This window comes from Jaculus jaculus, chromosome 17, assembly GCF_020740685.1.
Source record: "Jaculus jaculus isolate mJacJac1 chromosome 17, mJacJac1.mat.Y.cur, whole genome shotgun sequence".
NCBI lineage: Eukaryota > Metazoa > Chordata > Mammalia > Rodentia > Dipodidae > Jaculus > Jaculus jaculus.
This window is the reverse complement of record NC_059118.1, coordinates 16,949,357-16,963,287: the sequence shown is the minus strand read 5'-3', so window position 1 is coordinate 16,963,287 and position 13,931 is coordinate 16,949,357. Positions and strand designations below refer to the sequence as shown.

General features: G+C 47.2%; 1 protein-coding gene across 2 annotated transcripts in view; it reads left to right on the top strand.

The window, feature by feature from the left end:
- The window catches only part of Pfkfb4 (6-phosphofructo-2-kinase/fructose-2,6-biphosphatase 4), a 55,941-nt gene that overhangs the window by 15,085 nt on the left and 26,925 nt on the right, over positions 1-13,931 (top strand). For both annotated transcript variants that reach the window (XM_045136788.1, XM_045136787.1), the window contains exons 2-7: positions 1,861-1,977; positions 2,133-2,229; positions 5,139-5,205; positions 11,208-11,282; positions 12,198-12,254; positions 13,136-13,257. In XM_045136788.1, coding sequence (XP_044992723.1) covers positions 1,861-1,977; positions 2,133-2,229; positions 5,139-5,205; positions 11,208-11,282; positions 12,198-12,254; positions 13,136-13,257 — 535 coding nt within the window. The remainder of the gene's footprint in view (positions 1-1,860; positions 1,978-2,132; positions 2,230-5,138; positions 5,206-11,207; positions 11,283-12,197; positions 12,255-13,135; positions 13,258-13,931) is intronic.

Sequence of the window (13,931 nt, the reverse complement as noted above, 5' to 3'; positions counted from 1 at the left end):
AGGTTGAGGCTGAAAGTGCCCCAGGTAGACAGAAAGGGCTTTGGGGAAAGGCCTGAATGAAGGAAGCAGCTTTAAAAAAATTATTATTATTGGGCTGGAGAGATGGCTTAGTGATTAAGGCACCTGCCTGCAAAGCCTAAGGACCCCAGGTTCGATTCTCCAGGTCCCATGTAAGCCAGATGCACAAGGTGGTGCATGCATCTGGAGCTCATTTGCACTGACTAGAGGCCCTGGTGCGCCCATTCTCTCTCTCTCTCAATCTCTCTCTCTTCTCTCTCTGTCTCTAATAAATAAATGATTAAAAAATATAAAAAATATTATTTGTTAACTTGCAAGTAGAGAAACATAGAAGAGAGACAGAGAGAGAATGGGCACACCAGGGCCTCCAGCTGCTGCAAATGAACTCTAGATGCATGTGCCACTTTGTGTATCTGGCTTTATGTGGGTACTGGGGAATCAAACCCAGGCTGTTAGGCTTTGCAGGCAAGTGCCTTAACCACTAAACCATCTAGCCATCTCTCTAGTCCTGAAACAGCTTTTTTGTTGTTGTTGTTTTTGGTTTTTTGAGGTAGGGTCTTGCTCTAGTTCAGGCTGACCTGGAATTCACTGTGTTGTCTCAGGGTGGCCTTAAACTCATGGCAATCCTCCTCCTGAGTGCTGGATTTAAAGGTGTGTACCACCACACCTGGATGAAACAGCTTTTGAAAAGAAAGATGGTTGAGTATGCTGGGAGCAAGAAGTTATGATTTGAATGAAAATATGTGGAGGTTAAAGTATAGATTCCTTGAAGAGAAAGACAGGCAATGAATATCCTGCTGGGGTTTGGTTCCATTCTTTTTGTTTGTTTGTTTTTCAAGGTAGGGTCTCACTCTGGTCCAGGCTGACCTGGAATTCACTATGTAGTCTCAGAGTGGCCTTGAATTCATGGTGATCCTCCTACCTCTGCCTCCTGGGTGCTGGAATTAAAGGTGTGTGCCACTACACCTAGCTTTTTTTTTTTTTTTTTAATTTGTTTGTTTATTTGAGAGAGAGGGAGGCAGAGAGAGAAAAGAGAATGAGCACACAGGGCCTGTAGCCACTTCAAATGAACTCCATTTGCATGAGTCACCTTATGCATCGGGCTTATGTGGGTACTGGGGAAATCGAACGTGGGCCTGTCAGGCAAGCTTACTAACCACTAGGCCATCTCTCTAGCCCCTGGCTCCATTCTTTATTTTAGTTATGTATTTATTTATTTTTATTTATTTATTTATTTATTTGAGACACAGAGAGCGAATGGGCATGCCAGGGCCTCTAGCCAATGCAAACAAACTCCAGACGCGTGCGCCACCATGTGCATCTGCCTTACATGGAACTTGGAGAATCGATCCTGGCTCCTTAGGCTTCACAGGCAAGCGCCTTAACAGCTAAACCATCTCTCCAGCCCCTGACTCCATTCTTTTCTTTTTTTGGGGGGTGGGGGGGGTTGAGATAGGGTCCTGCCCTACCCAAGGCTGACCTGGAATTCTCTATGTAGTCTCAGGCTGGCTTTGAACTCATCACAGCGATTCTCCTACCTCTGCCTCCCATGGACTAGGGTTCAAGGCATGTGCCTCCATAGTTGGCTTGATGGATCTTTGCATCCAGTGTAGTTTGGGACGAGAAGGGCTGGTGAGATGCCTTTGCATCAGCCAGAGCCCAGACAGCCCTGGTGACAGGGGAGGGACATGCCAGCCTGAGAATAGACCTGAGGGTCTGGTCTTTAGGGAACTGTCTGGTGCCAGTTTTGTGCCTTGAGGCTGAGATTATCCAGGAAGAGAAGAAGAGACACGGAATGAGGGTCCTGGCCTCGTGTGACACCGTGTGACGCTTGCCTTCCAGTTTGCATGACCAACTGCCCGACGCTCATCGTCATGGTGGGCCTGCCTGCCAGGGGCAAGACCTACATTTCTAAGAAGCTGACCCGCTACCTGAACTGGATTGGTGTGCCCACTCGGGGTGAGGCTCCAAGGGGATCCTGCGGACTGGTGAGGGAGGGGGCATGGAGGAAGAAGGCTAGATGGTGGGCAGGGCCTGGGGAAGGGTCTTTGTCTAGGGGTTTTGTGGGGGGCGGCTGTTCTGTGAACACTGAACCTCTCCGCCTCCCCCCCCAGAATTCAACGTTGGCCAGTATCGCCGGGACATGGTCAAGACATATAAATCTTTTGAGTTTTTCCTCCCAGACAATGAAGAGGGCCTGAAAATCCGGAAGTAAGTGTGTGTATTTGTGTTGGGGTTGCTGTGGAGAAAGTTGACAAGTTGCTGCTCATTTGCTGAGATTCCCCCCCAAAAAAATTCCTGGAGCTGAGTTCCCTGTGAAGTTCTGAGCTACTCTGAAGCCCCTGGCTATGCTCAACCGTAGTGCCATGTGACAGGCTGGTTTCTTCCTTTTTCTTTTAAAATATTTTATTTAAAAATAAAATATTTTATTTATTTAATTATTTGAAAGAGAGAGAGAGAAAGCCAGGCATGGTGGTGCATGCCTTTAATCCCAGCACTTGGGAGGCAGAGGTAGGAGAATCACTGTGAGTTCAAGGCCATATAGTGAATTCCAGGTCAGCCTAAACTAGAGTGAAACCCTACCTTGAAAGAGAGTGAGAGAGAGGGAGAGAGAGAGAGGGAGAGAGATAGAGAGAATGGGTGCACCAGGGCCTCTAGCCACTGCAAATGAACTCCAGACACATGCACCACCTTATGCATCTGGCTTACATGGGTCCTGGGGAATCGAACCTATGTCCTTAGGTTTCGCAGGCAAGTGCCTTCACCACTAAGTCATCTCTCCACCCCTGGCTTCTTGATTTCTCATGTTGTTGGAATATGATGGGCTTAAGAATCAAAAGTGTGGGGAGGTAATATGATGGAGAATGTAATTTCAAAGGGGAAAGTGTGATGGTGGGGAGGGAGGGAACTACCGTGGGATATTTTTTATAATCATGGAAAATGTTAATAAAAATTTAAAAATAAAAAAAAAAAAGAATCAAAAGTGCACATGGTGTTCCCCCACCTCAACCTATTCAGACTTGAACTTCTCTAAGGAAAGCCTGTTGGTCTGAGGAGTGCTGTTGTTGGCGGATGATGGTCGAGGATCAGTGTAGGGCATCAGAGACTTGCTCTGGGTCCATTCATCAGGGTAGGGCACGAGGCAGAGGTTGGCTCAGCTCTAGTGACTTCCCCAAATCATGGCCAACCCCAAGGTAGAGGCCACCTGGCTGACTTGAAGCTACCCAGGGCACTCGGCTGTTTATTCCTTTTCTGGCCACCAGGGGGCATAGGCTCTCCACCGTTGAGTTAGTACTCGGCTCATAGGGGCAAATGCATCAGCAAGGGGAATCTGGCATTCAGGTTTATGTCCCCAAACTGGGTAAAACTCAGGCCTGGTGGAAGGATTGATATTTAACTGTTGTGTGGCCGGTGCTTGATGCCCATTTGTCACATTCCCGTTTTACAGATGGGGAAACTGAGGCTCAAAGAGGCCAAGAGTCTCACACAAGTTTTCACATTTAAATCTATGTAATGTCTAGTGTACGTGAATTTGCCATGAACTGTCCATCACTCAAGTATTACCCAGGTCAAAGACCATGTCAAGTACAAATTCTGAAGCGGCATCCAGGCGTGGGCCCTGATAGACCAGCTTATTTGGTCCACCCAACAGGTCTCACGGTGGATGTGATGGTGCCTCTGTGCCCGGATGTGGAGTCTGGGATCAGAAAGTGACGATATCATTTGGGCTCGTGAAGAAACAGATAATTGGGGCTTATTATGGTTTTAGTCAAAACCTTAAAACACTGCAGCCAGGAGTAGAAGTGGCACAGCCATCTCTAATCCCAGCAGTCAGGAGGCAGAGGTAGGAGGATCACTGCGAGTTTGGGGCCAGCCTGAGACTATGGAGTGAGTTCCAGGTCAGCCTGGGTTAGAGTGAGCTGGGTTAGAGTGAGATGCTACCTTGGAAAAACCATTAAAATAAAAATATATAAATATAAACATATATATAGAGAGAGGGGGGGAAGTACGGCGGGGGGGGATGGCTTGGACAACTTTCTCTTCCAGGATAGAAAACTGAACATTAAGCTGAATACTGCCATTGAGTCGCTCCTCCCTGCCCCCAGCCTGATGCCCATGCACACAGAGAACATCTGCTTTCAGAAGCACTTGTCTTGGTCATCATAGGAAGTGCATGGCATTAGAAATCCTGACAGTGGGGCTTCAGAGATGGCTCAGCAGTTAAGGTGCTTGTCTGGCAAGCCTAACGACTAGAGTTCCACTCCCCAGTACACACATAAAACCAGATGCACAAAGTGGTGCAGGCATCTGGAGTTTGTTTGCAGTAGCTGGAGGCTCTGGCACACCCATTCTCTCTGTCTTGCTCCTTGAAAATAAATAACTAGGATATATTTAAAAAGAAAGATCCAGACATAAAATGGCCTGGATATCCATGACCTCACAGTGCCTGACACTACCTACACAAGACCATCATAAGAGGAGGAAAAGATCATGACATCAAAATAAAAGAGAGACTGATTGAGATGGGGAGGGGATATGATGGAGAGTGGAATTTTAAAGGGGAAAGTGGGGGGGGGTATTACCATGGGATATTTTTTATAATCATGGAAAATGTTAATAAAAATTGAGAAAAAAATTTAAAAATTAAAAAAAAATAAACAAATAAAAGAAAGAAAGAGAGAGAGCCAGGTGTGGTGGTGCATCCCTTTAATCCCAGCACTTGAGAGGCAGAGACAGGAGGATTGCCATGAGTTCGAGGCCACCTGAGACTACATAGTAAATTCCAGGTCAGCCTGGGCTAGAGTGAGACCCTACCTCGAAAAACAGAAGGAAGGAAGGAAAGAAAAAAGAAGGAAATTGTGACCTTGGCAAAGCGGCAGTGATGCCACGAGGTGATGAAAAAAAATACAGGAAAGTGGTCTTTTTCATCCTAGTGTCCAGGAATGAATGCCTAGTTTTCTATCTTATGGGAGCGGTTAGCCAAACACCGAGAGTCCTGCCAAGGAACGAAGGAACCTTGGGACGAGAGAGAAAGGCCCGTCAGGGCTGCCCTCCGCTCTCCTGTCTTGGGGAGGGAGTGTCACCGGTGTTGGGCTGACCCTGCGTTTCCTCTCCTGCAGGCAGTGTGCGCTGGCAGCTCTCTGTGACGTCCGGAGGTTTCTCAGTGAGGATGGGGGACATGTGGCGGTAAGTAGGGTACCCCGGGGACGTCTGAGAGTTAGATATAGACCCCCCCCCCCCGCTTCCATATCCTCCCTTCATTCAGCAGGAGAGCCAAAGTACACGTGTGCCCCTGGGTGTTCCCAGATGCCTCTGGGTGCCAGCCCTGGGAGGAAGTGTGTGCTCAGCTAGCCCCGTGGGGGGAAGCCAGAGGCTGCATCTGGGCCAGGTGTTTCCCTCAGACTTGTAGCTGTATTTGACCCTGCAGATCTTCCATTTTGCTGTTATTTTTTTTTGGGGGGGAAGGGGGTTCCAAGGTAGGGTCTCACTGTAGCCCAGGCTGACCTGGTATTCACTATGTACTCTCAGGGTGGCCTCGGACTCTTGGTGATCATCCTACCTCTGCCTCTCGAGTGCTGGGATTAAAGATGTGCGCCACCATGCCCGGCTCTACTTAAAAAAAAAAAAAATTATTTATTTTTGAAATTTATTTATTTGAGATAGAAAGAGGCAGAGAGAGAGAGAGAATGGGCATGCCAGGGCCTCCAGCCACTGTGAACGAACTGCAGACACATGCTCCCCCTTGTGCATCTGGCTAACATGGGTCCCAGGGAGTTGAACCAGGATCCTTTGGCTTTGCAGGCAAACTCCTTAACCACTATACCATCTCTCCAGTCCAAGGATTAGATTTTTTTTTTTTTTACTTCATTTATTTTTTAATTTTTTTTCTTTTTTTCTTTATTTATTTTTTGGTTTTTTGAGGTAGGGTCTCACTCTAGCCCAGGCTGGCCTGGAACTCACTATAGTCTCAGAGTGGCCTCGAACTCATGGTGATCCTCCTACCTCTGCCTCCTGAGTGCTGGGATTAAAGGCATGCACCACCATGCCTGACACTTTATTTTTATTTATTTATTTGAGAGAGAGAAAGAGGCAGAGAGAGGGAGGGAGAGAGAGAGATTGGGCATTCCAGGGCCTCCAGCCATTGCAAACGAACCCCAGACACATGCGCCACCTTGTGTATCTGGCTTACATGGGTCCTGGGGAATATAACCAAGGTCCTTTGGCTTTGCAGGCAAATGCCTTAACCACTAAACCATCCCTCCAGCCCTCTGCTTTTTAAAGAAATATTTTATTTTTACTTATTTATTTGAGAGAGGGAAAGAGGCAGAGGGAGAGAGAATGGCCACGCCAGGGCTTTTAGCCACTCTGCAAATGAACTCAAGATGCATGCAGCACCTTGTGCATCTGGGGAATTGAACCAAAGTCCTTTGGCTTTGCAGGCAAGTGCCTTAACCGCTAAGCCATCTCTCCAGCCACTTGTTAAAAAAAATAAATTTAATATTAAAAGTAGAGCTGGGGGCGCATGCATCTGGAGTTCATTTGCAGTGGCTGGAGGCCCTGCGTGCCTATTCTCTCTCTCTCTCTTTATCTCTCTGTCTTTTTCTCTCAAACAAATAAATATTAAAAATATTTTTATAAGCTTTTCTCTTTTTATTTATATGAGTGGGGGGGGGGGAAGGAGGGAGAATGGGCATGCCAGGGCCTTCAGCTGCTGCATACGAACTCCAGACACATACGCCACCACGTGTATCTGGCTTTTGTGGGTCCTGGGGAATCGAATCTGGGTCCTTTGGCTTTGCAGGCAAGTGCCTTAACAGCTAAGCCATCTCTTCAGCCCTGGAATTCTATTTTTGTTTCATAATTAATATATCCTTATAAGGAATTTTGTTTTGTTTTTTTCAAGACAGGGTCACAGTCTAATCCAGGCTGACTTGGATCTCACATTATAGTCTCAGGTTGGCCTTGAACTCACAGCAATCCTCCTACCTCTTCCTCCAGAGTGCTGAGATTAAAGGCAAGAGCCATCATGCCTGGGTAGGATTTTTTTTTAAATAATTGTTTCAGTTTTATATCTTGTTTTCACTTTCTCCCAGTTTCCTTTTTTCAGTTTGATTGATTGAAGCTGTTTTTCTTGTTAGTGGCTTTGCTGGAGTGTCCAGTGAGCCTTGTTCTGGTGTGCCTTTTTATTTATTTATTTTTTTTTTTGTCTTTTTGAGGTAGGGTCTTATTCTGTGTGGCCCAGACTTACCTGGGATTTACTTTGTGGTCTCAGGCTGGCCTCAAATTCAAAGCACTCCTTCTACCTCTGCTTCCTGAATGCTGGTATTAAAAATGTGTGCCACCAGGCTGAGCCAGATGTGCCTTTTAAAAAGTGATGCTGGGGGCTGGAGAAATGGCTTAGTGATTAAGGTGCTTTCTATAAAGCCAAAGGACCCAAATTCAATTCCCCACATAAAGCCAAATTCATAAGGTGGCACATGCATCTGGAGTTCATTTGCAGTGGCTAGAGGGCCCTGGCATGCCCATTCTCTTATCTCTATCTGCCTCTTTCTCTCTCAAATAAATAAATAAAAATACATTTTTTAAAAAGAGTGATGTTGGCCTAGAGAAATGGCTCAGCAATTAAAGGCACTTGCTTGTAAAGGTTACATCTCAGCCGGGCTTGGTGGCTCACGCCTTTAATCCCAGCACTCGGGAGGCAGAGGTAGGAGGATCGCTGTGAGTTTGAGGCCACCCTGAGACTCCATAGTGAATTCCAGGTCAGCCTGAGCTAGAGTGAGACCCTGCCTTGAAAAGAAAAGAAATTACATCTCATGTTTGATTCTCCAGTATATGGACCGGTGCATGTGTCTGAAGTTTATGTGTGCTGGCAGAAGGCCCTGGTACATCTATAGTCTCTGTTTTGTGCTCTCTCACTCTCTGCTTATATTAAAATATATATATATATATTTTTTTTTTAGGGGCTAGAAAGATGGATTAGCAGTTAAGGTGTTGCCTGCAAAACCTAAGGACCCAAGTTTGATTTTCTAGGTTCTACATTTGCTGTAGCTAGAGGCCCTGGCATGACCATTCTTTCTTTCTCTCTTTCTCTTACTCTCGCGCTTGCTCTCTCTCAAGTAAAAATAAAATTAAAAAATGATATTTATTAGAGCTGGGGAGATGACTCAATGATTAAAGACGCTGGCTTGCAGAGTTTGTGGTCCAGGTTCAATCCCACAGTACCCACATAAAGCCAGATGTCAAAAAAAAACACAAAAAACCCACAAACACAAACAAGCCAGTGTGTATATCTGATGTGGGTTTGCAGCAATAGGAGACCCTGGCATGTACACACACACTCATTCAAATGAATAAATAAAATATTTTTTTTAATGTATAAAAACAGGCTGGGCGTGGTGGTACCCGCTTTTAATCCCAGCACTCAGGGGGCAGAGGGAGGATCACTGTGAGTTCGAGGCCACCCTGAGACTACATAGTGAGTTTCAGGTCAGCCTGGGCTAGAGTGAGACCCTCCCTCGAAAACCAAAACCAAAAGCAAAAACTAAGTATGAAAACATAATACTGTAGGGCTACAGATGTGGTTCAGTTCAGTGGTAGAATGTTCGCCTAACATGTACGTGGTCCTGGGTTCAAACCTGAGCATGAGAAATAAAAACAAATCTGATGTCGCAAAGGCCGCTTGAACATGCCACTGGGCACCCTGCAGAGAGGGCCTCACACAGGCCCTGGCACTTCACAAGGAGCGCCAGTGGGTCAGTGTGGAGAGAGCACGGGCTCCAGCTGTTCTGTATTGGACCTTCCGCCAATTCTGCCTTTGTCCCTTTTTAAAAATTTTATTTTAATTATATTTTATTTTAAAATTTTTTTATTTTTTCAAATTTTTATTAACAACTTCCATGATTATAAAAAATATCCCATGTGGGCCTGGAGAGATGGCTTAGCGGTTAAGCGCTTGCCTGGGAAGCCTAAGGACCCCGGTTCGAGGCTCAATTCCCCAGGACCCACGTGAGCCAGATGCACAAGGGGGCGCACGCATCTGGAGTTCGTTTGCAGTGGCTGGAGGCCCTGGCGCGCACATTCTCTCTCTCCCTCTCTCTCTGCCTCTTTCTCTCTCTGACACTCTCAAACGAACAAATAAAAATAAATTAAAAAAAAAATATCCCATGAAGCCAGGTGTGGTGGCGCACGCCTTTAATCCCAGCACTCGGGAGGCAGAGGTAGGAGGATCCTCGTGAGTTCAAGGCCACCCTGAGATGACAGAGTTAATTCCAGGTCAGCCTGAGCTACCGTAAAACCCTACCTAGAGAAAAAAAAAAATATTAGGGCTGGAGAGATGGCTTAGTGGTTAGGTGCTTGCCTGTGAAGCCTAAGGATCCCGTTTCGAGGCTCGATTCCCCAGGTCCCACGTTAGCCAGATGCACAAGGGGGTGCACACATCTGGAGTTCGTTTGCAGTAGCTGGAGGCTCTGGCGCGCCCATTCTCTCTCTCTATCTGCCTCTTTCTCTCTCTCTCTGTTGCTCTCAAATAAATAAAAATAAATGAAAAAAATAAAAATATCTAATGTTTCTTAAAATATCTTTCAAAAAAAAATCCCATGATAATTCCTTCCCCCCCTTTTCCCCTTTGAAATTTCATTCTCCATCATATCCCCTCCCCATCTCAATAAGTCTCTCTTATTTTGATGTCGTGATCTTTTCCTTCTTGTCTTGTGTAGGTAGTGTCAGGCACTGTGAGGTCATGGATATCCAGGCCAGTTTGTGTCTGGAGGGAGCACATTGTAAGGAGTCCTACCCTTCCTTTGGCTCTTACATTCTTTCTGCCACCTCTTCTGCAATAGACCCTGAGCCTTGGAAGGTATGATCGAGATGTTACTCGGTACTCTAGTCACTTCTTTCCAGCACCATGGTACCTTCTGAGTCATCCCAAGGTCACTGCCTTCTGAAAAGAGAAGATTCTCTATGCAAAGTGAGAGTAGCATTAATATAAGGGTATGAATATTAAGAGAAGTGCTTACTGAGCAGTTTGATAAGCATAGTTGTCTGGCTTTCTTCATTTCTCTGAGTCAGTCTCCAGGTGTCTGTCTCTGTCTGACCACATTTTGTTTGTTAGCATCTCTGTTCCATTTTACTGAAGTCTTAGGATGGAGTGGAAATATATAGGTTCAGTTCACCAGAACTATTAGTCTGTTTTTTGTTTGTTTGTTTTGTTTTGGTTTTTTGAGGTAGGGTTTCACTCTAGCCTAGGGCACGTCAGGGCTTTCAGCCACTGTAAATGAACTCCAGAAGCAGGTGCCACCCTGTGCATCTGGCTTACGTGCGTCCTGAGGAATCTGGGTCCTTTTGGCTTTTCAGATGAACACCTTAGCCACTGAACCATCTCTCCAGCCCCCTCCCCTTTTTTTGGTATTTCAAGGCAGTGTCTCACTCTAGTTCAGGCTGACTTGGAATTCAGTATGTAGTCTCAGGGTGGCCTCAATCTCATGGTGATCCTCCTACCTCTGCCTCCCAAATGCTGGGATTAAAGGCATGCGCCACCATATTCAGCTCTATTGTGTGGGTTTTTTTTTTTTTTTGAGGTAGGGTCTCACTCTAGCCCAGGCTAACCTGGAATTCACTGTGTATTCTCAGGGTGGCCTTGAACTCATGGTGATCCTCCTACCTCTGCCTCCCAAAGGCTAGGATTAAAGGCATGCGCCACCATGCTAAGCTCTGTTGTGTGTGTGTGTTTTAAAAGACTTTAAAAATATATATATATTTATTTATTAGAGACAGAGGGGGAGAGAGTGAGAATGGGCACACCAGGGCCTCTAGCCACTGCAAATGAACTCCAGATGCCACCATGCACATCTGGCTTACATGGCACGTGGCGAATTGAACCTTAACTGCTAAGCCATCTCTCCAGCCCTTTACTTGTTTTTATAGCAATTTGAACATGAACCTTAAGGGGGACCCACCACACCTAAACCATAGTACCAGTTTTAACTGGCTTTGCTGGAATTCCAGTTAGGTACACAGGAGCTGAACACCCACTGTGTGCGGAGCATGGCTGAGGGCGTGTCTCTGGGCAAGGGGGCGACAGCTAGTTCTGGCAAGAAAGCCGGTCCCCAGAAATGTCTGTGCTGCCACCCTTGGGTGGCCTCCTGCTTTCCCCAGGGCCGGGGCCTGAGCTAACTTCCATTTGGTCTCAGGTTTTTGATGCAACTAATACCACCAGAGAACGGAGAGCAACCATCTTTAATTTCGGGGAGCAGAACGGCTACAAGGTGAGACCTCCTTGCTTGGGTTCTGGCACATCCAGTCCTTCTAGGGCTCCCTTCGCAGCCTCTGGGTGCACGTGGGCTGCAGATGGCGTGTTAGCTGAGTGTGATTAGGGATGAGATGGGCTATTCTCTCTCCTCTCCTGGGGTTTTCTTTCCAAGGGGAGAGGGATAGTGGGAGAGTTCAGCGTATGGTATCACCTCCTTTCTTTTTATTTTATTTATTTATTTTGAGGCAAGTCCAACAGACTGGCATTTTTTTTTAATGCAAAAGAGCAAAAGGGGGGGGGGATTGGCACACCAGGGCCTCCAGCCATTGTAATAAAACTACAGACCTGTGCACCACCTTGTGTATACATTTATGACCTTGCGCGCTTGGGACACCTTGTGCATCTGGCTTACATGGGATCTGAAGAATCAAACATGGGTCCTTAGGCTTCACAGGAAAGCGCCTTAACTGCTAAGCCATCTCTCCAGCCTCCTTTCTTTTTTTTTTTTCTTTTTTTTTATTTATATATTTGAGAGCGACAGACACAGAGAGAAAGACAGATAGAGGGAGAGAGAGAGAATGGGCGTGCCAGGGCTTCCAGCCTCTGCAAACGAACTCCAGACGCGTGCGCCCCCTTGTGCATCTGGCTAACGTGGGACCTGGGGAACCGAGCCTCGAACTGGGATCCTTAGGCTTCACAGGCAAGCGCTTAACCGCTAAGCCATCTCTCCAGCCCCAGCCTCCTTTCTTTATAAGATCTTGGGCCCTGTATCCACCCCCTAGAAGGGCCTCAGGGCCTAGTCACAAGTTGGCCTGGCCCTTCATGAAGGGAAGAACTGTCGCCATCCACTCTGTAACCCAGAGTGCTAACTGTGTTTGTGAATGCATCTCCTGCCTCCCTCCCCCCCATGTATCTCTGCTCGTCTCTGAAGACCTTCTTCGTTGAGTCGATCTGTGTGGATCCTGAGGTCATAGCTGCCAACATCGTGGTGAGTTGTCCGTCTGACTTGGTTGGGGCAGTAATGAGGCAGAAGGTAGCATCTGAGGGTGAGGTACCTTTAAAGGTTTATTTTGAGAGAGAGAGGAAAAAACAAAACAAAACTGGAGTGCCAGGGCCTCAGCCACCAAACCAAACTCCAGACACTTGCACCACCTAGTGGGCATGTGTGACCATGCGCTTGTCTTACCTTTGTGTGTCTGGCTAACATGGGATCTGGAGAATCGAACATGGATCCTTAGGCTTCGCGGGCAAGTGCCTTAACTGCTAAGCCATCTTTCCAGCCTCCCTTCCAGGCTTAGGCTAGTGCCTGGGCTCACCTGTCTATGATCTTGAACTTTGCGGGGGTGGGGAGGCTGGGTCAGGTGAGCCTGGGTGCCTTGAGGACCACTTGTGTATAATGCTGTGGCTCATGGGTCTTCATTCTTGTTCTGCTTCATTTCCACACTCTCCCTCCTCTTCCCTGTCACCATCCCTGGGCAGTGAAAGGGAGCTTCGGCCATGGGCGTGGTTGGGACATTTCTACTTGAAACCCTGACTTGTTTTTCTACTCCCATTCCCTGCCCCGATTCATCTAAGAAATGACCACCACGTGGGTTTGGGGTAGGGGGCAGTTCAGGGTAGAAAAAGGGTTCCAGGCTACACAGATGAGGGGTTGAGATCTCACATCACCAGTATGCAACCGCAGACCCGGGAGCTGCTGGACTCTTCCTGGTGGAAGCAGTACCCCAGGTCAGCTTCCATCTCCTGCCCTCAGCCCTGTCCTGGCCTCTGGCCCGGCCTCCCTGACTCCTACCCAGCTATCACCTTGCTTTCTGTCTCTGCCTGTCCTCCACCCCGGACGTGTCCTTGCTCTGTGCCCGGCCCTGGTAGCAAGTGAAGCTGGGCAGCCCTGATTATGTCAACCGGGACAGTGACGAGGCCACGGAGGATTTCATGAGGCGCATCGATTGCTATGAGAACTCCTACGAGTCACTGGATGAGGACCTGGACAGGTAGGCAAGAAAACACCACGGCCATGCTCGGCCCTCTGGGTTTCAGAGCGGGTGGCTGCAGCTCCTGTTGGGTGGGTGGTGAGAATCCACGTGGCTGCCTTTCTGTGGGTCCTGTGGTGGCAGCTGGGGTGACCAAAGGGGTAAAGATGGTCTGACCTCTTCTGTTTTTCTTTCCTTGGGGCAGAAGTCATTGGCCCGAGGTAACTTACCCAGAGGAATGTGTTGCCTCATTTGGAACTCTGCAAGTTCAGGACTCTCTCCTATTCCACATAAAAATCAAGCCTATGTTCTATTCAAAGGGCTTCCCAAAATGCAGACATTTCATGCTTTTTCTTTTCTTTCAATGTGCAATTTGGAAGAGGATGGGGTGGCCAGATTCAGTGGTCAGTGCGTGCCAGAAGCCAGTGCTAGCCAGTTTTGCCTGCCAACTTCTAGGATAGAAGAACAGAGGTGGCATTGAGCGGCCAGGGCCCTTTAGGTCCATCCTGGGCTGAGGGTTTTATAGCCAAGGTCAAGAACATTTTCTGTAAAGGGTTAGATTGTGAATAGTTTATTTAGGCTCTGGAGGGTTCAAAGTCTCCGTCGAGTTACTTAGCTCAGTCACTGTAGTGTAAAAGAAACAGTGTGTAAATAAATGGGCCTGGCTGTTTTCCAGTAAAATTTTATATATTAAA